Source organism: Nerophis ophidion, linkage group LG17, assembly GCF_033978795.1.
Source record: "Nerophis ophidion isolate RoL-2023_Sa linkage group LG17, RoL_Noph_v1.0, whole genome shotgun sequence".
Classification (NCBI taxonomy): Eukaryota; Metazoa; Chordata; class Actinopteri; order Syngnathiformes; family Syngnathidae; genus Nerophis; species Nerophis ophidion.
In genome coordinates this window covers 51,382,592-51,409,566 of record NC_084627.1, presented here as the reverse complement: position 1 = coordinate 51,409,566, position 26,975 = coordinate 51,382,592, and the positions used below count along the sequence as shown (strand labels likewise).

At 40.0% G+C, this 26,975-nt stretch overlaps 1 protein-coding gene across 1 annotated transcript; it reads left to right on the top strand.

Moving 5' to 3' along the window:
* parm1 (prostate androgen-regulated mucin-like protein 1) lies at positions 1-24,826 on the top strand. Its single transcript, XM_061877251.1, has 4 exons — positions 1-90; positions 11,271-12,089; positions 12,965-13,040; positions 24,154-24,826. Exons 1-4 carry the CDS (start codon positions 60-62, stop codon positions 24,233-24,235), a joined length of 1,008 nt encoding a protein of 335 aa, XP_061733235.1. The 5' UTR covers positions 1-59; the 3' UTR covers positions 24,236-24,826.
* The last annotated feature ends 2,149 nt before the right edge of the window (positions 24,827-26,975 follow it).

Genomic DNA, 26,975 nt, shown 5'->3' with positions numbered 1-26,975 from the left:
AGGAAACAGAAAGTTAGTCGGAAAGTTCTGCAGGAACACGACAAGACGCTGCTGCAGTGATGACGGCCCACCTGCCAACTCTTGCAACTTGTAAGTACATCTTTAAACACAACTTGTAAGTACATCTTTTAACACAACTTGTAAGTACATCTTTTAACACAACTTGTAAGTGCATCTTTAAACACAACTTGTAAGTACATCTTTAAACACAACTTGTAAGTACATCTTTTAACACAACTTGTAAGTGCATCTTTAAACACAACTTGTAAGTACATCTTTAAACACAACTTGTAAGTACATCTTTAAACACAACTTGTAAGTACATCTTTAAACACAACTTGTAAGTACATCTTTAAACACAACTTGTAAGTACATCTTTAAACACAACTTGTAAGTACATCTTTAAACACAACTTGTAAGTACATCTTTAAACACAACTTGTAAGTACATCTTTAAACACAACTTGTAAGTACATCTTTAAACACAACTTGTAAGTACATCTTTAAACACAACTTGTAAGTACATCTTTAAACACAACTTGTAAGTACATCTTTAAACACAACTTGTAAGTACATCTTTAAACACAACTTGTAAGTACATCTTTAAACACAACTTGTAAGTTCATCTTTAAACACAACTTGTAAGTACATCTTTAAACACAACTTGTAAGTACATCTTTAAACACAACTTGTAAGTACATCTTTAAACACAACTTGTAAGTACATCTTTAAACACAACTTGTAAGTACATCTTTAAACACAACTTGTAAGTACATCTTTAAACACAACTTGTAAGTTCATCTTTAAACACAACTTGTAAGTACATCTTTAAACACAACTTGTAAGTACATCTTTAAACACAACTTGTAAGTACATCTTTAAACACAACTTGTAAGTACATCTTTAAACACAACTTGTAAGTACATCTTTAAACACAACTTGTAAGTACATCTTTAAACACAACTTGTAAGTACATCTTTAAACACAACTTGTAAGTACATCTTTAAACACAACTTGTAAGTACATCTTTAAACACAACTTGTAAGTTCATCTTTAAACAGAACTTGTAAGTACATCTTTAAACACAACTTGTAAGTACATCTTTAAACACAACTTGTAAGTACATCTTTAAACACAACTTGTAAGTACATCTTTAAACACAACTTGTAAGTACATCTTTAAACACAACTTGTAAGTTCATCTTTAAACACAACTTGTAAGTACATCTTTAAACACAACTTGTAAGTACATCTTTAAACACAACTTGTAAGTACATCTTTAAACACAACTTGTAAGTACATCTTTAAACACAACTTGTAAGTACATCTTTAAACACAACTTGTAAGTACATCTTTAAACACAACTTGTAAGTACATCTTCAAACACAACTTGTAACTGCATCTTTAAACACAACTTGTAAGTGCATCTTTAAACACAACTTGTAAGTACATCTTTAAACACAACTTGTAAGTACATCTTTAAACACAACTTGTAAGTACATCTTTAAACAGAACTTGTAAGTGCATCTTTAAACACAACTTGTAAGTACATCTTTAAACACAACTTGTAAGTACATCTTCAAACACAACTTGTAAGTACATCTTTTAACACAACTTGTAAGTGCATCTTTAAACACAACTTGTAAGTACATCTTTAAACACAACTTGTAAGTACATCTTTAAACACAACTTGTAAGTACATCTTTAAACACAACTTGTAAGTACATCTTCAAACACAACTTGTAACTACATCTTTAAACACAACTTGTAAGTACATCTTTAAACACAACTTGTAAGTACATCTTTAAACACAACTTGTAAGTACATCTTTAAACACAACTTGTAAGTACATCTTCAAACACAACTTGTAAGTACATCTTCAAACACAACTTGTAAGTACATCTTTAAACACAACTTGTAAGTACATCTTTAAACACAACTTGTAAGTACATCTTTAAACACAACTTGTAAGTACATCTTTAAACACAACTTGTAAGTACATCTTTAAACACAACTTGTAAGTATATCTTTAAACACAACTTGTAAGTTCATCTTTAAACACAACTTGTAAGTACATCTTTAAACACAACTTGTAAGTACATCTTTAAACACAACTTGTAAGTACATCTTTAAACACAACTTGTAAGTACATCTTTAAACACAACTTGTAAGTACATCTTTAAACACAACTTGTAAGTACATCTTTAAACACAACTTGTAAGTACATCTTTAAACACAACTTGTAAGTTCATCTTTAAACACAACTTGTAAGTACATCTTTAAACACAACTTGTAAGTACATCTTTAAACACAACTTGTAAGTACATCTTTAAACACAACTTGTAAGTACATCTTTAAACACAACTTGTAAGTACATCTTTAAACACAACTTGTAAGTACATCTTTAAACACAACTTGTAAGTTCATCTTTAAACACAACTTGTAAGTACATCTTTAAACACAACTTGTAAGTACATCTTTAAACACAACTTGTAAGTACATCTTTAAACACAACTTGTAAGTACATCTTTAAACACAACTTGTAAGTACATCTTTAAACACAACTTGTAAGTACATCTTTAAACACAACTTGTAAGTACATCTTTAAACACAACTTGTAAGTACATCTTTAAACACAACTTGTAAGTACATCTTTAAACACAACTTGTAAGTTCATCTTTAAACAGAACTTGTAAGTACATCTTTAAACACAACTTGTAAGTACATCTTTAAACACAACTTGTAAGTACATCTTTAAACACAACTTGTAAGTACATCTTTAAACACAACTTGTAAGTACATCTTTAAACACAACTTGTAAGTTCATCTTTAAACACAACTTGTAAGTACATCTTTAAACACAACTTGTAAGTACATCTTTAAACACAACTTGTAAGTACATCTTTAAACACAACTTGTAAGTACATCTTTAAACACAACTTGTAAGTGCATCTTTAAACACAACTTGTAAGTACATCTTTAAACACAACTTGTAAGTACATCTTTAAACACAACTTGTAAGTACATCTTTAAACACAACTTGTAAGTACATCTTTAAACACAACTTGTAAGTACATCTTTTAACACAACTTGTAAGTGCATCTTTAAACACAACTTGTAAGTACATCTTTAAACACAACTTGTAAGTACATCTTTAAACACAACTTGTAAGTACATCTTTAAACACAACTTGTAAGTACATCTTTAAACACAACTTGTAAGTTCATCTTTAAACACAACTTGTAAGTACATCTTTAAACACAACTTGTAAGTGCATCTTTAAACACAACTTGTAAGTACATCTTTAAACACAACTTGTAAGTACATCTTCAAACACAACTTGTAAGTACATCTTTTAACACAACTTGTAAGTGCATCTTTAAACACAACTTGTAAGTACATCTTTAAACACAACTTGTAAGTACATCTTTAAACACAACTTGTAAGTACATCTTTAAACACAACTTGTAAGTACATCTTCAAACACAACTTGTAACTACATCTTTAAACACAACTTGTAAGTACATCTTTAAACACAACTTGTAAGTACATCTTTAAACACAACTTGTAAGTACATCTTTAAACACAACTTGTAAGTACATCTTCAAACACAACTTGTAAGTACATCTTCAAACACAACTTGTAAGTACATCTTTAAACACAACTTGTAAGTACATCTTTAAACACAACTTGTAAGTACATCTTTAAACACAACTTGTAAGTACATCTTTAAACACAACTTGTAAGTACATCTTTAAACACAACTTGTAAGTACATCTTTAAACACAACTTGTAAGTACATCTTTAAACACAACTTGTAAGTACATCTTTAAACACAACTTGTAAGTACATCTTTAAACACAACTTGTAAGTTCATCTTTAAACACAACTTGTAAGTACATCTTTAAACACAACTTGTAAGTACATCTTTAAACACAACTTGTAAGTACATCTTTAAACACAACTTGTAAGTACATCTTTAAACACAACTTGTAAGTACATCTTTAAACACAACTTGTAAGTACATCTTTAAACACAACTTGTAAGTTCATCTTTAAACACAACTTGTAAGTACATCTTTAAACACAACTTGTAAGTACATCTTTAAACACAACTTGTAAGTACATCTTTAAACACAACTTGTAAGTACATCTTTAAACACAACTTGTAAGTACATCTTTAAACACAACTTGTAAGTACATCTTTAAACACAACTTGTAAGTACATCTTTAAACACAACTTGTAAGTACATCTTTAAACACAACTTGTAAGTTCATCTTTAAACAGAACTTGTAAGTACATCTTTAAACACAACTTGTAAGTACATCTTTAAACACAACTTGTAAGTACATCTTTAAACACAACTTGTAAGTACATCTTTAAACACAACTTGTAAGTACATCTTTAAACACAACTTGTAAGTACATCTTTAAACACAACTTGTAAGTACATCTTTAAACACAACTTGTAAGTACATCTTTAAACACAACTTGTAAGTGCATCTTTAAACACAACTTGTAAGTGCATCTTTAAACACAACTTGTAAGTGCATCTTTAAACACAACTTGTAAGTGCATCTTTTAACACAACTTGTAAGTGCATCTTTAAACACAACTTGTAAGTACATCTTTTAACACAACTTGTAAGTGCATCTTTAAACACAACTTGTAAGTACATCTTTAAACACAACTTGTAAGTACATCTTTAAACACAACTTGTAAGTACATCTTTAAACACAACTTGTAAGTACATCTTTAAACACAACTTGTAAGTACATCTTTAAACACAACTTGTAAGTTCATCTTTAAACACAACTTGTAAGTACATCTTTAAACACAACTTGTAAGTACATCTTTAAACACAACTTGTAAGTACATCTTTAAACACAACTTGTAAGTACATCTTTAAACACAACTTGTAAGTACATCTTTAAACACAACTTGTAAGCACATCTTCAAACACAACTTGTAAGTTCATCTTTAAACACAACTTGTAAGTACATCTTTAAACACAACTTGTAAGTACATCTTTAAACACAACTTGTAAGTACATCTTTAAACACAACTTGTAAGTACATCTTTAAACACAACTTGTAAGTACATCTTTAAACACAACTTGTAAGTACATCTTTAAACACAACTTGTAAGTACATCTTTAAACACAACTTGTATGTACATCTTTAAACACAACTTGTAAGTACATCTTTAAACACAACTTGTAAGTACATCTTTAAACACAACTTGTAAGTACATCTTTAAACACAACTTGTAAGTACATCTTTAAACACAACTTGTAAGTACATCTTTAAACACAACTTGTAAGTTCATCTTTAAACACAACTTGTAAGTACATCTTTAAACACAACTTGTAAGTACATCTTTAAACACAACTTGAAAGTACATCTTCAAACACAACTTGTAAGTACATCTTTAAACACAACTTGTAAGTACATCTTTAAACACAACTTGTAAGTACATCTTTAAACACAACTTGTAAGTACATATTTAAACACAACGTGTAAGTACATCTTTAAACACAACTTGTAAGTACATCTTTAAACACAACTTGTAAGTTCATCTTTAAACACAACTTGTAAGTACATCTTTAAACACAACTTGTAAGTACATCTTTAAACACAACTTGTAAGTACATCTTTAAACACAACTTGTAAGTACATCTTTAAACACAACTTGTAAGTTCATCTTTAAACACAACTTGTAAGTACATCTTTAAACACAACTTGTAAGTACATCTTTAAACACAACTTGTAAGTACATCTTTAAACACAACTTGTAAGTACATCTTTAAACACAACTTGTAAGTACATCTTTAAACACAACTTGTAAGTACATCTTTAAACACAACTTGTAAGTACATCTTTAAACACAACTTGTAAGTACATCTTTAAACACAACTTGTAAGTACATCTTTAAACACAACTTGTAAGTACATCTTTAAACACAACTTGTAAGTACATCTTTAAACACAACTTGTAAGTTCATCTTTAAACACAACTTGTAAGTACATCTTAAAACACAACTTGTAAGTACATCTTTAAACACAACTTGTAAGTACATCTTTAAACACAACTTGTAAGTACATCTTTAAACACAACTTGTAAGTACATCTTTAAACACAACTTGTAAGTACATATTTAAACACAACTTGTAAGTACATCTTTAAACACAACTTGTATGTACATCTTTAAACACAACTTGTAAGTACATCTTTAAACACAACTTGTAAGTACATCTTTAAACACAACTTGTAAGTACATCTTTAAACACAACTTGTAAGTACATCTTTAAACACAACTTGTAAGTACATCTTTAAACACAACTTGTAAGTACATCTTTAAACACAACTTGTAAGTACATCTTTAAACACAACTTGTAAGTACATCTTTAAACACAACTTGTAAGTACATCTTTAAACACAACTTGTAAGTACATCTTTAAACACAACTTGTAAGTACATCTTTAAACACACTTTATGGTCAGGCCACAAACACTTCTCCACAAGTGTGACAAAGTTGAGTGTGGATAGTGTGCTCAAGTTGCAACTTATGGAGGCCCAAACAACAACTGAGGCTGTGTGCTTCCAGACCTGCTCAGTCTGCACTTATTTCAGGTATGAATGAACCTTGCATCCTTGAAAAACTGCTTAGCAACTAAGAGAAATGGCTATAACATTGATGAAAAATATATATTGTTTGCACTTCCACTATAAACCAAGTTTTTATGAATATATCACTCCTAATATGGCGTGCTGTTTTGGTCATGATCCGTAGTCCGGGTCAGGTTTTGTGTTTTCGACAGTGCGCCTTGTAACCCGGTGTGCTTAATTCACGGCATGATTCTGGTTGTGCTTGCCGACCTCAAAGTTATTTTTCATTTGGTACACTGTGTAATGATAAGTGTGACCAGTAGATGGCAGTCACCTCCAAAGACATGCACCTGGGGATAGGCCCCTCCCACCTCCAAAGACATGCACCTGGGGATAGGCCCCTCCCACCTCCAAAGACATGCACCTGGGGATAGGCCCCTCCCACCTCCAAAGACATGCACCTGGGGATAGGCCCCTCCCACCTCCAAAGACATGCACCTGGGGATAGGTTGATTGGCAACACTAAATGGTCCCTAGTGTGTGAATGTTGTCTGTCTGTGTTGGCCCTGTGATGAGGTGGTGACTTGTCCAGAGTGTACGCCGCTTTCTGCCCGAATGCAGCTGAGATAGGCTCCAGCACCACCCACAACACCAAAAGGTACAAGCGGTATAAAACGGATGGATCATTAGCAGCATAAGACAGGGATGTCAAAGTGGTTTTCACTGAGGGCCCCATCACTGTTATGTTGGGCCCCATCACTGTTATGTTGGGCCCCATCACTGTTATGTTGGGCCACATCACTGTTATGTTGGGCCACATCACTGTTATGTTGGGCCCCATCACAGTTATGTTGGGCCACATCACTGTTATGTTGGGCCCCATCACTGTTATGTTGGGCCCCATCACTGTTATGTTGGGCCACATCACTGTTATGTTGGGCCCCATCACTGTTATGTTGGGCCCCATCACTGTTATGTTGGGCCCCATCACTGTTATGTTGGGCCCCATCACAGTTATGTTGGGCCACATCACTGTTATGTTGGGCCCCATCACAGTTATGTTGGGCCACATCACTGTTATGTTGGGCCACATCACAGTTACGTTGGGCCCCATCACAGTTATGTTGGGCCCCATCACTGTTATGTTGGGCCCCATCACAGTTATGTTGGGCCACATCACAGTTATGTTGGGCCAAATCACAGTTATGTTGGGCCACATCACAGTTATGTTGGGCCACATCACAGTTATGTTGGGCCCCATCACAGTTATGTTGGGCCCCATCACTGTTATGTTGGGCCACATCACAGTTATGTTGGGCCCCGTCACTGTTATATTGGGCCCCATCACTGTTATATTGGGCCCCATCACAGTTATGTTGGGCCACATCACAGTTATGTTGGGCCCCATCACTGTTATGTTGGGCCCCATCACAGTTATGTTGGGCCCCATCACTGTTATGTTGGGCCCCATCACAGTTATGTTGGGCCACATCACAGTTATGTTGGGCCCCATCACAGTTATGTTGGGCCACAGCACAGTTATGTTGGGCCCCATCACAGTTATGTTGGGCCCCATTACTGTTATATTGGGCCCCATCACAGTTATGTTGGGCCCCATCACAGTTATGTTGGACCCCATCACTGTTATGTTGGACCCCATCACTGTTATGTTGGGCCCCATCACTGTTATGTTGGGCCCCATCACAGTTATGTTGGGCCCCATCACAGTTATGTTGGGCCCCATCACTGTTATGTTGGGCCCCATCACTGTTATATTGGGCCCCTTCACAGTTATGTTGGGCCCCATCACAGTTATGTTGGGCCCCATCACTGTTATGTTGGGCCCCATCACTGTTATGTTGGGCCCTATCACAGTTATGTTGGGCCACATCACAGTAATGTTGGGCCACATCACTGTTATGTTGGGCCCCATCACTGTTATGTTGGGCCCCATCACTGTTATGTTGGGCCCCATCACAGTTATGTTGGGCCCCATCACTGTTATGTTGGGCCCCATCACTGTTATGTTGGGCCCCATCACTGTTATATTGGGCCCCATCACAGTTATGTTGGGCCCCATCACAGTTATGTTGGGCCCCATCACTGTTATGTTGGGCCACATCACAGTAATGTTGGGCCCCATCACTGTTATGTTGGGCCCCATCACAGTTATGTTGGGCCCCATCACAGTTATGTTGGGCCACAGCACAGTTATGTTGGGCCCCATCACAGTTATGTTGGGCCCCATCACTGTTATATTGGGCCACATCACAGTTATGTTGGGCCCCATCACAGTTATGTTGGACCCCATCACTGTTATGTTGGGCCCCATCACTGTTATGTTGGGCCCCATCACTGTTATGTTGGGCCCCATCACAGTTATGTTGGGCCCCATCACAGTTATGTTGGGCCCCATCACTGTTATGTTGGGCCCCATCACTGTTATATTGGGCCCCATCACTGTTATATTGGGCCCCATCACAGTTATGTTGGGCCCCATCACAGTTATGTTGGGCCCCATCACTGTTATGTTGGGCCCCATCACTGTTATGTTGGGCCCTATCACAGTTATGTTGGGCCACATCACAGTAATGTTGGGCCACATCACTGTTATGTTGGGCCCCATCACTGTTATGTTGGGCCCCATCACTGTTATGTTGGGCCCCATCACAGTTATGTTGGGCCCCATCACTGTTATGTTGGGCCCCATCACTGTTATGTTGGGCCCCATCACTGTTATATTGGGCCCCATCACAGTTATGTTGGGCCCCATCACTGTTATGTTGGGCCACATCACAGTAATGTTGGGCCCCATCACTGTTATGTTGGGCCCCATCACAGTTATGTTGGGCCCCATCACAGTTATGTTGGGCCCCATCACAGTTATGTTGGGCCCCATCACTGTTATGTTGGGCCCCATCACTGTTATGTTGGGCCCCATCACAGTTATGTTGGGCCCCATCACAGTTATGTTGGGCCCCATCACTGTTATGTTGGGCCCCATCACTGTTATGTTGGGCCCCATCACTGTTATGTTGGGCCCTATCACAGTTATGTTGGGCCCCATCACAGTTATGTTGGGCCCCATCACTGTTATGTTGGGCCCCATCACTGTTATGTTGGGCCCCATCACTGTTATGTTGGGCCCCATCACAGTTATGTTGGGCCCCATCACAGTTATGTTGGGCCCCATCACTGTTATGTTGGGCCCCATCACTGTTATGTTGGGCCCCATCACAGTTATGTTGGGCCCCATCACAGTTATGTTGGGCCCCATCACTGTTATGTTGGGCCCCACTTAACTATTATTACACATTTGTTGGATGCATTTTATTAGGTTTTTTTTTTGTTTTTGTTTTTTTTACTAAAATGTGAAAAAATTTGGTCAGTTGCAATAATTTCACCTCAAAATTGAGTGTATTTTACTGTAAATGGAAAAAAACAGTACTGCCGTTTTTATGGTAAAAAAAAAAAATGGCCAGCTCAATTGCCAGAATTTTACTGTAAATTATGTGTATAAATATATTACTGTAACTTTTCTTTCTTAATGTATTTTTTCTTTCTATTTTGGGAGAAAAAAATATAAGTGCTTCATGTAAACACACAATTTTTTTGATGTAAATATTGTCTAATTATGCAAAAATATATGATCAAACATTCCAAGCATTTTTAAATTGATATAAATACTAATAATAATGATTTCAAAGCAAATCATCCATCAAATTGTACAATGTAAAAGTTGCAATACATTTCATGGTAAAATTGTGAAATTGACGGTGGTTTTTAAAGCATTTTTCTCTAAATGAAAAAAAAAATTACTTTTTTTTTTTTTTACTTTAATAAACGGTGGTAGCGTTTTGGCATTGGAAGTAATCTGTTAAGAGCCGTACTCCGATCTTCACATATTATGGTTTATTGTTGCATTTTTATCACTCCGTCGTTCTCCCCTCATACTTCCTGTTTAAGTCGGTCACCATGGTTACTCATCAGTTCACCTGCTGCTCACAGCCCGCACACCTGCTCCAGATCATCACCGTCACTTTAGAAGTCGTAATCTTTTGTTTGTTCAGCTTGGGTTCATGATTTGCTTTTCACGCAAGGAGTTACGCCTGCAATACTCTCATGTATGTATATTCTCGCTAAGCTTTTCACGCTAGCCATTTTTAATTCCAGTTCTCATGCTGAAGGTTTGGTTTTCTCTTTTGTACCTACGGGTCAGTTTAGTTTGTATTTTGTATCACCGAGTTCTCATACTAGCATCTTTGGTTTCCTTTTGTTAGCTCCAGTGTTTTGTTTCTTAGATCCTCGTTTCAGAATAAATCTGTTAAAACTGACCTTTGCTGTGTTCAATTTTGACGCATCCTCAAGGGAATCGAACCCGGTACCACGATGCCACACAGGCGTAACATAATACACCGAAAAATCTACAGTTGTTAGTTTGCAGTAAAAAACTAATGAGGACTTGGAATTATGGACTAACTACTTCAACAAAAACTACTTTTCATCATACTACTTGTAACTATTTTTAAACTGTTATTTTGTCTTCTGTGTGAACAAAGATTAGATTATCATATTGGTATCAGACAATCTTCATAAAATATACCTTTACTAATTATTGTTTAATACATATTGAAATGACTTGAGCTTTCCTGTTCCTTAATTGCAGGTCTGCTGTTGTTTTATGTGACTTCCAAGACAGGCCTCACCAATACTGCTGAAATCCCAACCGGAGCCTACTATGGCAGGACCACCGCTCATCCAATGGTGGCTTCTCACACAGCCACCAGTGTCAAAACCATCCCCCGTCACCCGTCCTGGATTGACACCATTGCTGGATCTGCGATCGAGACCAATGCCACTACCCACAGTGACCACGGTGTCACGTTAAAAACTGACACCCCTTCCTCATCTGACACTACTCCTGTTTACCAAAGGGACAATAACACTGGATCCGAGATCATCTCCACTGTCGCTTCTGACACAAAGTCTTCTTCCCAAATGGATATCACCACAGGCTCTGAAATCCAGACCACTGGCAACGCGGTAACATTCACAATTGAAATCGATAACCCTTCCTTGTTTGACACCACCACTGGATATGAATTCGACAAAACCGACACAACCCCAGCTTTGCAAACTGAAACCACCACTGGACCCACAATCGACAAAACAGACACAACCCAGGCTTTGCAAACTGAAACCACCACTGGACCCACAATCGACAAAACGGAAACAACCCCAGCTTTGCAAACTGAAACTACCACTGGATCTGAAAAGGAGATCACGGCCACTTCCCAAACCGACCACACTGTCACATTCACAATCGACATCTCTTCCCAAACTGACACCACTGTCACAATCACTGTTTCCACACCCCCCATTACTGCTTTATCAACAATTGGCACCAGCAGCCCTCTAGCTAGTAGTAGCACTACCAGCGGAGGTGCACTACAGGAGGGTCTGGAGTACAAGGGTCTGAGCTCAGGTGTGTACCAAAATTGTTTTTATCTTGCTGTAAATAGACATTGAAGACAGTGGTTTCCTCCAAAATAAATTCACCTACAGGAGGGGTCGGCAACCCAAAATGTTGAAAGAGCCATACTGGACCAAAAATACAAAAACAAATCTGTCTGGAGCCGCAAAAATGTAAAAGCCATATTACATATAGATAGTGTGTCATGAGATATAAATTGAATTAATTAAAGGAAACTAAATGAGCTTAAATATAGCTACAAATGAGGCATAATGATGCAATATATACATGTAGCTAGCCTAAATAGCATGTTAGCATCGATTAGCTTGCAGTCATGCAGGGAACAAATATGTCTGATTAGCACTCCACACAAGTCAATAACATCAACAAAACTCACCTTTGTGCATTCCTGCAAAACTTTAAAAGTTTGGTGGACAAAATGAGACAGAAAAAGTGGCATAAAACACGTCTTAGAAAGTCGGAGAAAGTTATACATGTCAACAAACTAGGGTGAGTTCAAGGGCCACCAAAACTAGTAGGACAAAGCGGCGCTCGCCAAATACTGGAATCAGTGAAGCATGTTTAATATAAACAGTGTGCTTTGTAACAATTAGGGAGGTTTTTGTCATGTTTGTCCTCCTACAGAAAACATTTTAAAACCCAAAAAATATTTCTCTCCCCCTAATTTTTTTATATTTTTCATACATTTTTGAAAAAGTTCCAGAGAGCCGCGGGTTGCCGACCCCCGACCCACAGTAATGTTTGTCTTTTCAAATGTAACTTTGCCTTTAATCGTAGAGAAAAAACGTGACAAATCAATGAGTAGTTCCTATTTTAGGGCTTTAAGAGTCATTTCCAAATGATTTGCCTTGATTTCCTCTTTCCAGGAAGTATTGCAGCCATTCTATGTGTGTTTGCAATATTGGCCATTCTGGTGTTTGGCGGTCTATGCTACAAGTTCAGGTAGGCATACTGTAAATATTTATTTGACCACGGTCCTTGTGGTATAGTTCACACACAATATCCATGTTTTGCAGTAATCTGGGTACCAATTAACAACAGAACAAAGGTTGTCTCAATACTATACAGATATCGGAGCCTTGAGTATCGGCCGATACCGATTTTGATCCGATATATCAGCACGAATCATTGAGACTTTTTTTATTCTCTCGTGTGGAATGTTAGAAAAAGCTTAATCAATTGAAATGACTCAAAATAAAAAATAAAAATACATGAACATATTGGGAATAAGCGGTAGAAAATGGATGGATGGATGAACATATTTAATATGAACTGGAATGGACTCGTGCAGTCTTTAAGTTAAAGTGGTATTGTTTTGATGACACCTAGTGGTCAAATTAATTCATTAAATTAAGGTCAAGATAGACGTTTGTTAGTGAATACTTTCCAATACGCGTCAGCCTTGGAGACTTTGTATTTGTACTAGAGTTGAACATATACCAATACTAGTATAGTATTGCGGTACTAATGAAACAAGAATGGTACTACAGTCTGTTTGAAAAATACCGGTTAGCCATATTTTTTTTTACAGGCTTTCGTTGCTTGTTTTACGAGCAGAGGAGCATGTTCGGCAGCGCACAATCACGCAGACACAGTGTGTAGACAAAAAAGGTAGAAGAAACGCCATGGGTGGATCCACACCTGACCATCCACTGTAATGATACCAAACACAATAGTGTATCTAGTTGTTACTACTATGACTGCATCAATATTTGTTATTCTCTCTTAATCTATTGTTTTTATTCATGTTATATTCATAAACCCTGGACATGAGAACTTAAATGATGACCAATGCATGACTATCTAACTACTTGGTGTTGAATCGATACCCAAACTTGTGGTATCATCCAAAACTAATCCAAAGTATCAAACAACAGAAGAATAAGTGATTATTACATTTTAAAAGAATTGGAGATAGAACATGTTAAACCAAAAAATAACCAGATATTAACAGTATTAAATGAACAGGAAGATTTGTACAGCTTGTCCTTTATAATTTGAAGAAAATAGTAGAATGGGGAATGACACAATGTAGGATACTGCACACTTCAGCAGCTAAATTAGGAGCCTGTTTGTTTACTTACTACTAGAAGACAACTTATCTAGTACCTTCACAATTTTATTTAAGGACTGAACTCTAATAAGATACTTTTGTTTAATGTGCCCCAAGATTTTTTGTCAAAATAAAGCAGATAATGCCATTTTTTGTGGTGCCCTTTATTTAGAAAAGTATCGGTACCATTTTGGTACTGATACCAAAATATTGGTATGGAGACAATCCTACTCTGGACTGTAAGTAATATGCAACTATAACTATTTGATGCATGTGTAAAATTGACAAAGGCCTTGTTTGAGACTGCAATAGTGTTTAATGAAGGAGACTTCCTGTATTACAAATCAGCTGTTGTGTAGCTGCAGGCTCCCAGCAGACTATTGCCGACCAGGATTACCTTCTAGAAATGACTTGACAAAAAGACAAGAAAACTTCAACATTGTCTTCTTTTGGGAGGAAATTGAGCTGTTAACTGGACATGTCCAGCCTTGCACAAAGTCTCCCAGCTGCTTGATCCAACATTTTAGATGCAAGCTGATAAAATACAAAACCCAAAAGCAGTGAAGTTGGCACCTTGGTAAATAAAAACAGAATCCGATGATTTGCAAATTCCTTTTCAACTTATACTCAATTAAATAGACTCCAAGACAAGATGTTTAAGTTCGAGTTGGTAAACGTTGGTATGTTTTGAAAATATTAGCTCATTTGGAATTTGATGCCTGCAACATGTAAGTGGCAAAAAAAAGACTGAGAGAGTTGAGGAATGCTCACCAAACACTTATTTGGAACATCCCTCAGGTGAACAGGCTAATTGGGAACAGGTGGGTGCCATGATTGGCTATAAAAGCAGCTTTCATGAAATTCTCAGTTGACAAACAAGGATGGAATGAGGGTCACCACTTTGTCAACAAATGCATGAGCAAATTGTCCAGCAGTTTAAAAACAACATTTCTCAATAAGCTATTACAAGGAATTTAGGGATTTCACCATCTATGGTCAGTAATATCATCAGAAGGTTCAGAGAATCTGAAGAAATCACTGCACATAAGTGATGGTATCACGGACTTTTGACCCCTGCATCAAAAACCGACATAAGTGTGTAAAGGATATCACCACATGGGCTCAGGAACACTTCAGAAACCACTGTCAGTAGCTTCAGTGTGTCGCTACATCTGTAAGTGCAAGTTAAAACTCTACTATGCAAAGCCAAAGCTATTTATCAACAACACCCAGAAACGCCACTGGCTTCGCTGGGCCCGAGCTCATCTAAGATGGACTGATGCAAAGTGGAAAAGTGTTCTGTTGTCTGACAAGTCCACATTTCAAATTGTTTTTGGAAACTGTGGACATCGTGTCCACCAAAACAAAGAAGAAAAGAACCATCCGGATTGTTCTAGGCGCAAAGTGTAAAAGCCAGCATGTGTGATGGTATGGGGGTGTATTAGTGGCCAAGGCATGGGTAACTTACACATGTGTGATGGTATGGGGGTGTATTAGTGCCCAAGACATGGGTAACTTACACATGTGTGATGGTATGGGGGTGTATTAGTGCCCAAGACATGGGTAACTTACACATGTGTGATGGTATGGGGGTGTATTATTGAACAAGACATGACTATCTTACACATCTGTGATGGTATGGGGGTGTATTAGTGAACAAGACATGGGTAACTTACACATGTGTGATGGTATGGGGGTGTATTAGTGCCCAAGGCATGGGTAACTTACACATGTGTGATGGTATGGGGGTGTATTAGTGCCCAAGGCATGGGTAACTTACACATGTGTGATGGTATGGGGGTGTATTAGTGCCCAAGACATGGGTAACTTACACATGTGTGATGGTATGGGGGTGTATTAGTGCCCAAGGCATGGGTAACTTACACATCTGTGATGGTATGGGGGTGTATTAGTGCCCAAGGCATGGGTAACTTACACATGTGTGATGGTATGGGGGTGTATTAGTGGCCAAGGCATGGGTAACTTACACATGTGTGATGGTATGGGGGTGTATTAGTGCCCAAGACATGGGTAACTTACACATGTGTGATGGTATGGGGGTGTATTAGTGCCCAAGACATGGGTAACTTACACATGTGTGATGGTATGGGGGTGTATTATTGAACAAGACATGACTATCTTACTCATCTGTGATGGTATGGGGGTGTATTAGTGAACAAGACATGGGTAACTTACACATGTGTGATGGTATGGGGGTGTATTAGTGCCCAAGGCATGGGTAACTTACACATCTGTGATGGTATGGGGGTGTATTAGTGCCCAAGGCATGGGTAACTTACACATGTGTGATGGTATGGGGGTGTATTAGTGCCCAAGACATGGGTAACTTACACATGTGTGATGGTATGGGGGTGTATTAGTGCCCAAGGCATGGGTAACTTACACATGTGTGATGGTATGGGGGTGTATTAGTGCCCAAGACATGGGTAACTTACACATGTGTGATGGTATGGGGGTGTATTAGTGCCCAAGGCATGGGTAACTTACACATCTGTGATGGTATGGGGGTGTATTAGTGCCCAAGGCATGGGTAACTTACACATGTGTGATGGTATGGGGGTGTATTAGTGCCCAAGGCATGGGTAACTTACACATCTGTGATGGTATGGGGGTGTATTAGTGCCCAAGGCATGGGTAACTTACACATGTGTGATGGTATGGGGGTGTATTAGTGCCCAAGACATGGGTAACTTACACATGTGTGATGGTATGGGGGTGTATTAGTGCCCAAGACATGGGTAACTTACACATGTGTGATGGTATGGGGGTGTATTAGTGCCCAAGGCATGGGTAACTTACACATCTGTGATGGTATGGGGGTGTATTAGTGCCCAAGGCATGGGTAACTTACACATGTGTGATGGTATGGGGGTGTATTAGTGCCCAAGACATGGGTAACTTACACATGTGTGATGGTATGGGTAACTTACACATGTGTGATGGTATGGGGGTGTCTTAGTGCCCAAGACATGGGTAACTTACACGTGTGTGATGGTATGGGGGTGTATTAGTGCCCAAGGCATGGGTAACTTACACATGTGTGATGGTATGGGGGTGTATTAGTGCCCAAGACATGGGTAACTTACACATGTGTGATGGTATGGGGGTGTATTAGTGAACAAGACATGGGTAACTTACACATGTGTAATGGTATGGGGGTGTATTAGTGCCCAAGACATGGGTAACTTACACATGTGTGATGGTATGGGGGTGTATTAGTGCCCAAGGCATGGGTAACTTACACATGTGTGATGGTATGGGGGTGTATTAGTGCCCAAGACATGGGTAACTTACACATGTGTGATGGTATGGGGGTGTATTAGTGGCCAAGACATGGGTAACTTACACATGTGTGATGGTATGAGGGTGTATTAGTGCCCAAGACATGGGTAACTTACACATGTGTGATGGTATGGGGGTGTATTAGTGCCCAAGACATGGGTAACTTACACATGTGTGATGGTATGGGGGTGTATTAGTGCCCAAGACATGGGTAACTTACACATGTGTGATGGTATGGGGGTGTATTAGTGCCCAAGACATGGGTAACTTACACATGTGTGATGGTATGGGGGTGTATTAGTGCCCAAGACATGGGTAACTTACACATGTGTGATGGTATGGGGGTGTATTAGTGCCCAAGGCATGGGTAACTTACACATCTGTGATGGTATGGGGGTGTATTAGTGCCCAAGGCATGGGTAACTTACACATGTGTGATGGTATGGGGGTGTATTAGTGCCCAAGACATGGGTAACTTACACATGTGTGATGGTATGGGGGTGTATTAGTGCCCAAGGCATGGGTAACTTACACATGTGTGATGGTATGGGGGTGTATTAGTGGCCAAGGCATGGGTAACTTACACATGTGTGATGGTATGGGGGTGTATTAGTGCCCAAGACATGGGTAACTTACACATGTGTGATGGTATGGGGGTGTATTAGTGCCCAAGACATGGGTAACTTACACATGTGTGATGGTATGGGGGTGTATTATTGAACAAGACATGACTATCTTACACATCTGTGATGGTATGGGGGTGTATTAGTGAACAAGACATGGGTAACTTACACATGTGTGATGGTATGGGGGTGTATTAGTGCCCAAGGCATGGGTAACTTACACATGTGTGATGGTATGGGGGTGTATTAGTGCCCAAGGCATGGGTAACTTACACATGTGTGATGGTATGGGGGTGTATTAGTGCCCAAGACATGGGTAACTTACACATGTGTGATGGTATGGGGGTGTATTAGTGCCCAAGGCATGGGTAACTTACACATCTGTGATGGTATGGGGGTGTATTAGTGCCCAAGGCATGGGTAACTTACACATGTGTGATGGTATGGGGGTGTATTAGTGCCCAAGGCATGGGTAACTTACACATCTGTGATGGTATGGGGGTGTATTAGTGCCCAAGGCATGGGTAACTTACACATGTGTGATGGTATGGGGGTGTATTAGTGCCCAAGACATGGGTAACTTACACATGTGTGATGGTATGGGGGTGTATTAGTGCCCAAGACATGGGTAACTTACACATGTGTGATGGTATGGGGGTGTATTAGTGCCCAAGGCATGGGTAACTTACACATCTGTGATGGTATGGGGGTGTATTAGTGCCCAAGGCATGGGTAACTTACACATGTGTGATGGTATGGGGGTGTATTAGTGCCCAAGACATGGGTAACTTACACATGTGTGATGGTATGGGTAACTTACACATGTGTGATGGTATGGGGGTGTATTAGTGCCCAAGACATGGGTAACTTACACGTGTGTGATGGTATGGGGGTGTATTAGTGCCCAAGGCATGGGTAACTTACACATGTGTGATGGTATGGGGGTGTATTAGTGCCCAAGACATGGGTAACTTACACATGTGTGATGGTATGGGGGTGTATTAGTGAACAAGACATGGGTAACTTACACATGTGTAATGGTATGGGGGTGTATTAGTGCCCAAGACATGGGTAACTTACACATGTGTGATGGTATGGGGGTGTATTAGTGCCCAAGGCATGGGTAACTTACACATGTGTGATGGTATGGGGGTGTATTAGTGCCCAAGACATGGGTAACTTACACATGTGTGATGGTATGGGGGTGTATTAGTGGCCAAGACATGGGTAACTTACACATGTGTGATGGTATGAGGGTGTATTAGTGCCCAAGACATGGGTAACTTACACATGTGTGATGGTATGGGGGTGTATTAGTGCCCAAGACATGGGTAACTTACACATGTGTGATGGTATGGGGGTGTATTAGTGCCCAAGACATGGGTAACTTACACATGTGTGATGGTATGGGGGTGTATTAGTGGCCAAGACATGGGTAACTTACACATGTGTGATGGTATGAGGGTGTATTAGTGCCCAAGACATGGGTAACTTACACATGTGTGATGGTATGGGGGTGTATTAGTGCCCAAGACATGGGTAACTTACACATGTGTGATGGTATGGGGGTGTATTAGTGCCCAAGACATGGGTAACTTACACATGTGTGATGGTATGGGGGTGTATTAGTGCCCAAGACATGGGTAACTTACACATGTGTGATGGTATGGGGGTGTATTAGTGCCCAAGACATGGGTAACTTACACATGTGTGATGGTATGGGGGTGTATTAGTGCCCAAGGCATGGGTAACTTACACATCTGTGATGGTATGGGGGTGTATTAGTGCCCAAGGCATGGGTAACTTACACATGTGTGATGGTATGGGGGTGTATTAGTGCCCAAGACATGGGTAACTTACACATGTGTGATGGTATGGGGGTGTATTAGTGCCCAAGGCATGGGTAACTTACACATGTGTGATGGTATGGGGGTGTATTAGTGGCCAAGGCATGGGTAACTTACACATGTGTGATGGTATGGGGGTGTATTAGTGCCCAAGACATGGGTAACTTACACATGTGTGATGGTATGGGGGTGTATTAGTGCCCAAGACATGGGTAACTTACACATGTGTGATGGTATGGGGGTGTATTATTGAACAAGACATGACTATCTTACACATCTGTGATGGTATGGGGGTGTATTAGTGAACAAGACATGGGTAACTTACACATGTGTGATGGTATGGGGGTGTATTAGTGCCCAAGGCATGGGTAACTTACACATGTGTGATGGTATGGGGGTGTATTAGTGCCCAAGGCATGGGTAACTTACACATGTGTGATGGTATGGGGGTGTATTAGTGCCCAAGACATGGGTAACTTACACATGTGTGATGGTATGGGGGTGTATTAGTGCCCAAGGCATGGGTAACTTACACATCTGTGATGGTATGGGGGTGTATTAGTGCCCAAGGCATGGGTAACTTACACATGTGTGATGGTATGGGGGTGTATTAGTGCCCAAGGCATGGGTAACTTACACATCTGTGATGGTATGGGGGTGTATTAGTGCCCAAGGCATGGGTAACTTACACATGTGTGATGGTATGGGGGTGTATTAGTGCCCAAGACATGGGTAACTTACACATGTGTGATGGTATGGGGGTGTATTAGTGCCCAAGACATGGGTAACTTACACATGTGTGATGGTATGGGGGTGTATTAGTGCCCAAGGCATGGGTAACTTACACATCTGTGATGGTATGGGGGTGTATTAGTGCCCAAGGCATGGGTAACTTACACATGTGTGATGGTATGGGGGTGTATTAGTGCCCAAGACATGGGTAACTTACACATGTGTGATGGTATGGGTAACTTACACATGTGTGATGGTATGGGGGTGTATTAGTGCCCAAGACATGGGTAACTTACACGTGTGTGATGGTATGGGGGTGTATTAGTGCCCAAGGCATGGGTAACTTACACATGTGTGATGGTATGGGGGTGTATTAGTGCCCAAGACATGGGTAACTTACACATGTGTGATGGTATGGGGGTGTATTAGTGAACAAGACATGGGTAACTTACACATGTGTAATGGTATGGGGGTGTATTAGTGCCCAAGACATGGGTAACTTACACATGTGTGATGGTATGGGGGTGTATTAGTGCCCAAGGCATGGGTAACTTACACATGTGTGATGGTATGGGGGTGTATTAGTGCCCAAGACATGGGTAACTTACACATGTGTGATGGTATGGGGGTGTATTAGTGGCCAAGACATGGGTAACTTACACATGTGTGATGGTATGAGGGTGTATTAGTGCCCAAGACATGGGTAACTTACACATGTGTGATGGTATGGGGGTGTATTAGTGCCCAAGACATGGGTAACTTACACATGTGTGATGGTATGGGGGTGTATTAGTGCCCAAGACATGGGTAACTTACACATGTGTGATGGTATGGGGGTGTATTAGTGCCCAAGACATGGGTAACTTACACATGTGTGATGGTATGGGGGTGTATTAGTGCCCAAGGCATGGGTAACTTACACATCTGTGATGGTATGGGGGTGTATTAGTGCCCAAGGCATGGGTAACTTACACATGTGTGATGGTATGGGGGTGTATTAGTGCCCAAGACATGGGTAACTTACACATGTGTGATGGTATGGGGGTGTATTAGTGCCCAAGGCATGGGTAACTTACACATGTGTGATGGTATGGGGGTGTATTAGTGCCCAAGGCATGGGTAACTTACACATGTGTGATGGTATGGGGGTGTATTAGTGCCCAAGACATGGGTAACTTACACATGTGTGATGGTATGGGGGTGTATTAGTGCCCAAGGCATGGGTAACTTACACATGTGTGATGGTATGGGGGTGTATTAGTGCCCAAGACATGGGTAACTTACACATGTGTGATGGTATGGGGGTGTATTAGTGCCCAAGGCATGGGTAACTTACACATCTGTGATGGTATGGGGGTGTATTAGTGCCCAAGGCATGGGTAACTTACACATGTGTGATGGTATGGGGGTGTATTAGTGCCCAAGACATGGGTAACTTACACATGTGTGATGGTATGGGGGTGTATTAGTGCCCAAGGCATGGGTAACTTACACATGTGTGATGGTATGGGGGTGTATTAGTGGCCAAGGCATGGGTAACTTACACATGTGTGATGGTATGGGGGTGTATTAGTGCCCAAGACATGGGTAACTTACACATGTGTGATGGTATGGGGGTGTATTAGTGCCCAAGACATGGGTAACTTACACATGTGTGATGGTATGGGGGTGTATTATTGAACAAGACATGACTATCTTACACATCTGTGATGGTATGGGGGTGTATTAGTGAACAAGACATGGGTAACTTACACATGTGTGATGGTATGGGGGTGTATTAGTGCCCAAGGCATGGGTAACTTACACATGTGTGATGGTATGGGGGTGTATTAGTGCCCAAGGCATGGGTAACTTACACATGTGTGATGGTATGGGGGTGTATTAGTGCCCAAGACATGGGTAACTTACACATGTGTGATGGTATGGGGGTGTATTAGTGCCCAAGGCATGGGTAACTTACACATCTGTGATGGTATGGGGGTGTATTAGTGCCCAAGGCATGGGTAACTTACACATGTGTGATGGTATGGGGGTGTATTAGTGCCCAAGGCATGGGTAACTTACACATCTGTGATGGTATGGGGGTGTATTAGTGCCCAAGGCATGGGTAACTTACACATGTGTGATGGTATGGGGGTGTATTAGTGCCCAAGACATGGGTAACTTACACATGTGTGATGGTATGGGGGTGTATTAGTGCCCAAGACATGGGTAACTTACACATGTGTGATGGTATGGGGGTGTATTAGTGCCCAAGGCATGGGTAACTTACACATCTGTGATGGTATGGGGGTGTATTAGTGCCCAAGGCATGGGTAACTTACACATGTGTGGTGGTATGGGGGTGTATTAGTGCCCAAGACATGGGTAACTTACACATGTGTGATGGTATGGGTAACTTACACATGTGTGATGGTATGGGGGTGTATTAGTGCCCAAGACATGGGTAACTTACACGTGTGTGATGGTATGGGGGTGTATTAGTGCCCAAGGCATGGGTAACTTACACATGTGTGATGGTATGGGGGTGTATTAGTGCCCAAGACATGGGTAACTTACACATGTGTGATGGTATGGGGGTGTATTAGTGAACAAGACATGGGTAACTTACACATGTGTAATGGTATGGGGGTGTATTAGTGCCCAAGACATGGGTAACTTACACATGTGTGATGGTATGGGGGTGTATTAGTGCCCAAGGCATGGGTAACTTACACATGTGTGATGGTATGGGGGTGTATTAGTGCCCAAGACATGGGTAACTTACACATGTGTGATGGTATGGGGGTGTATTAGTGGCCAAGACATGGGTAACTTACACATGTGTGATGGTATGAGGGTGTATTAGTGCCCAAGACATGGGTAACTTACACATGTGTGATGGTATGGGGGTGTATTAGTGCCCAAGACATGGGTAACTTACACATGTGTGATGGTATGGGGGTGTATTAGTGCCCAAGACATGGGTAACTTACACATGTGTGATGGTATGGGGGTGTATTAGTGCCCAAGACATGGGTAACTTACACATGTGTGATGGTATGGGGGTGTATTAGTGCCCAAGGCATGGGTAACTTACACATGTGTGAAGGCACCATTAATGCTGAAAGGTACATGCAGGTTTACTGAGTGTTGTTAAAAGGAAAGGCCATGTAACACAGTGGTAAAAAGGCAGCTGTGCCAACTTTTTTTGCAATGTGTTGCTGCCATTAAGTTCTAAGTTAATGATTGTTTGCAAAATAAAACAACTTTCTCAGTCCGAACATGCCGTCTATATAAGTTGAAAAGGATTTGCAAATCATCGTATTCTGTTTTTATTTACGAATTACACAGCGTTTCAACTTCACTGCTTTTGAGTTTTGTAGATGCAAGTGGACATAATACAATACTTGTTTTAGTTTTATTGCTGATAATCGGACATTGTCCATTCAGATCTGTACACCACTTATTAGATTGTTTTGTTGACACATTTCCTTTACCTCCAAATGTGCTTACAGACAACCATCCTACGGGTCTCTGGAGAGCAGCAATAGCTACAGCAGCTTTGGGAACTTCAGTAATCCCATGTATGATCCTTAAAACTGCCAGCCCACAAGTGACTTCCACTTCCTGCACCTCGAAGTCCTGCAGAAGGAGTCTTTTAAGTCTGCTTGTAAGTGTGGGTTGCAAATCTCCTCCCCTCATTATATCTACCTTTACCTGTACTCCAGAGTCTGATTGCACTGAACAGCAAATTCTAGTTAAAAATCCAATAATAAGCACTATGAACACATGACTGAAGAAGTGAATGATGATTCGTGTTACTTTCACAAAGCAAATAAGAAATCGAGATGGAGGCCTTAATGACAAGCTACTAGAGTACATGTACTACATTGTCCTGTTCCATACTAGAGTACATGTACTACATTGTCCTGTTCCATTCTAGAGTACATGTACTACATTGTCCTGTTCCATACTAGAGTACATGTACTACATTGTCCTGTTCCATACTAGAGTACATGTACTACATTGTCCTGTTCCATTTTAGTCGCTATTAACGAGTGCTTTATTTATGTTTTGTGCTCTGCTTTGATGTTCATGCTGCAGTTATTTTGCCTTTGATGTGTAGGCTGATGAGAGTTTGTGTGAGTTTGAGTGTAAAATTAAAAGGGAACTGCACTTTTTTTTTTATTTTGCCTATCGTTCTCAATTATTATGAGAGACAAAAACACAAATGTCTTTTTTGGTGGGGATTTTAAAGATTATCAAAAAAACGTTTGTGGAGAGGCGGAGCCGGCAGTCTGACAGCGAGGCAGGGCACACCGTAACCCAGCCCAAGATGGCGGCGAGGAGGCGTGGCCAGCAGTCTGACAGCGAGGCAGGGCACACCGTAACCCAGCCCAAGATGGCGGCGAGGAGGCGTGGCCAGCAGTCTGACAGCGAGGCAGGGCACACCGTAACCCAGCCCAAGATGGCGGCGAGGAGGCGTGGCCAGCAGTCTGACAGCGAGGCAGGGCATGCTGCAATCAACCCTGCAAATATTACCAAGTGCGTGGGTCAAAGTGGAATAGAAATGGAACACCGTGGTCTTGTCTTCTTGCATTTAATGTGGTGAAAGATGTGTTGCACTCACTTCTACACGTGCAGAGTACAAAGGTTCTCTCAAATGACAAACCCAGTTAACAGGACACTTAAAGAAACATCTAATGATACACAAACCTGTGACTTATTACTTTCTCGGAACATGACACTCATTATTTTTACTTTTTTCTTTCAGCAGAATTTTTTGTTTACCAGTAAAATGTAACATTTATCAGACTGCGGTAAAAATGCGCTTCGATAAAGTGAAAACAAAGGAAGATAGAGGGGGGGTATTATTATATAGCTACAATTCACTGAAATTCAAGTATTTCGTTTATGTGAGTGTATGTATATGTATATATATATATATATATATATATATATATATATATATATATATATATATATATACATATACAGTGAAGAAAAGAAGTATTTGAACACCCTGCTATTTTGCAAGTTCTCCCACTTATAAATCCTGGAGGGGTGGTAAATGTTGACAGTAGGTGCATGTCCACTGTATGAGAGAGAACCTGAAAAGAAAAATCCAGAAATCACAATCCATGATTTTTTAACAATGTATTCGTGTAATTCAGCTGAAAATAAGTACTTGAACACCAACACTAATATTTCGTAGAGTAGCCTTTGTTTGCAATTACAGAGGTCAAAGGTTTCCTATAGTTCTTTACAAAGTTTGCACAGACTGCAGGAGGGGTTTTGGCCCACTCCTCTACACAGATTTTCTCTGGATCTGTCAGGCTTCTGGGCTGTTGCTGAGTAACACAGACTTTCAGCTCCCTCCAAATATGTTCAATTGGATTTAGTTCTGCAGTCTGGCTAGGCCACTCCGGCACCTTGATATGGTTCTTATGAAGCCCCTTCTTGGTTTTCCTGGCTGTGTGCTTTGAGTAATTGTCATGTTGGAAGATCCAGCCACGACTCATCTTCAATGATCTGACTGAGGAAAGGAGGTTTTTGGCCGAAATCTCACAATGCATGGCTGCAGTCATCCTCTCCTTAATACAGTACAGTCGTCCTGTCCCATGAGCAAAAAAACACCCCCAAAGCATGATGCTACCACCCCCATACTTCAGAGTAGGAATGGTGTTCTTGGGATGGTACGCATCATTCTTCTTCCTCCAAACACACAGAGTGGAATTATGAGCAAAAAGTTCCATTTTGGTCTCATCTGTCCACAAAACTTTCTCCCATGAGAAAGTGACAAACAATAAAAGAGTGTAGAAAAGGCAATACAGTTAGATCGCAGATGGTATCATGTCTGACATCTCCTTATTAGTCCTTAAGTTTGTGTTTGAAAGGAACAGAACCCAGTTTGTTTCAAGCTTTAGATAAACAGAAGTCCAAATAAGTGGCCATATTTACTCTTAAATTGACAGTTTTAACTACAGCAACATTTATCAAAGACTTGTTTTTATGGGTTAGACATTAAGTTTAGCTATTCTTAAATGCCAATTGTCTCACTTGCCATCATATTAACCTAACAAATGACCATGTTGTACATTCTATACCAATTCAATCTTTCTAAGGGTCGGATTGCATGCTAACAGTTAACAGGTCTCACATTTCAAGTGACACTGCTGTGAGGTGTATGGTTGCAGGAGTAGAGAAAAAAGTGAAAAAACAGCAACAAAAAAAAAATTAACTATCTAATATTAGCTTGCTAGCATGCTAACGTTTTCATGCTAACAGTAAGTGTCACATACCAAGTTATTTGACTCTGGGGTGAACCGAAGCACAT

Excerpts from the sequence above, each read along its gene's own strand:
- parm1 (XM_061877251.1), top strand. The coding sequence starts at position 60 with ATGACGGCCCACCTGCCAACTCTTGCAACTT. Across the intron at positions 12,090-12,964 it reads GTACAAGGGTCTGAGCTCAG|GAAGTATTGCAGCCATTCTA; the intron begins GTGTGTACCAAA and ends TCCTCTTTCCAG. Across the intron at positions 13,041-24,153 it reads GGTCTATGCTACAAGTTCAG|ACAACCATCCTACGGGTCTC; the intron begins GTAGGCATACTG and ends ATGTGCTTACAG.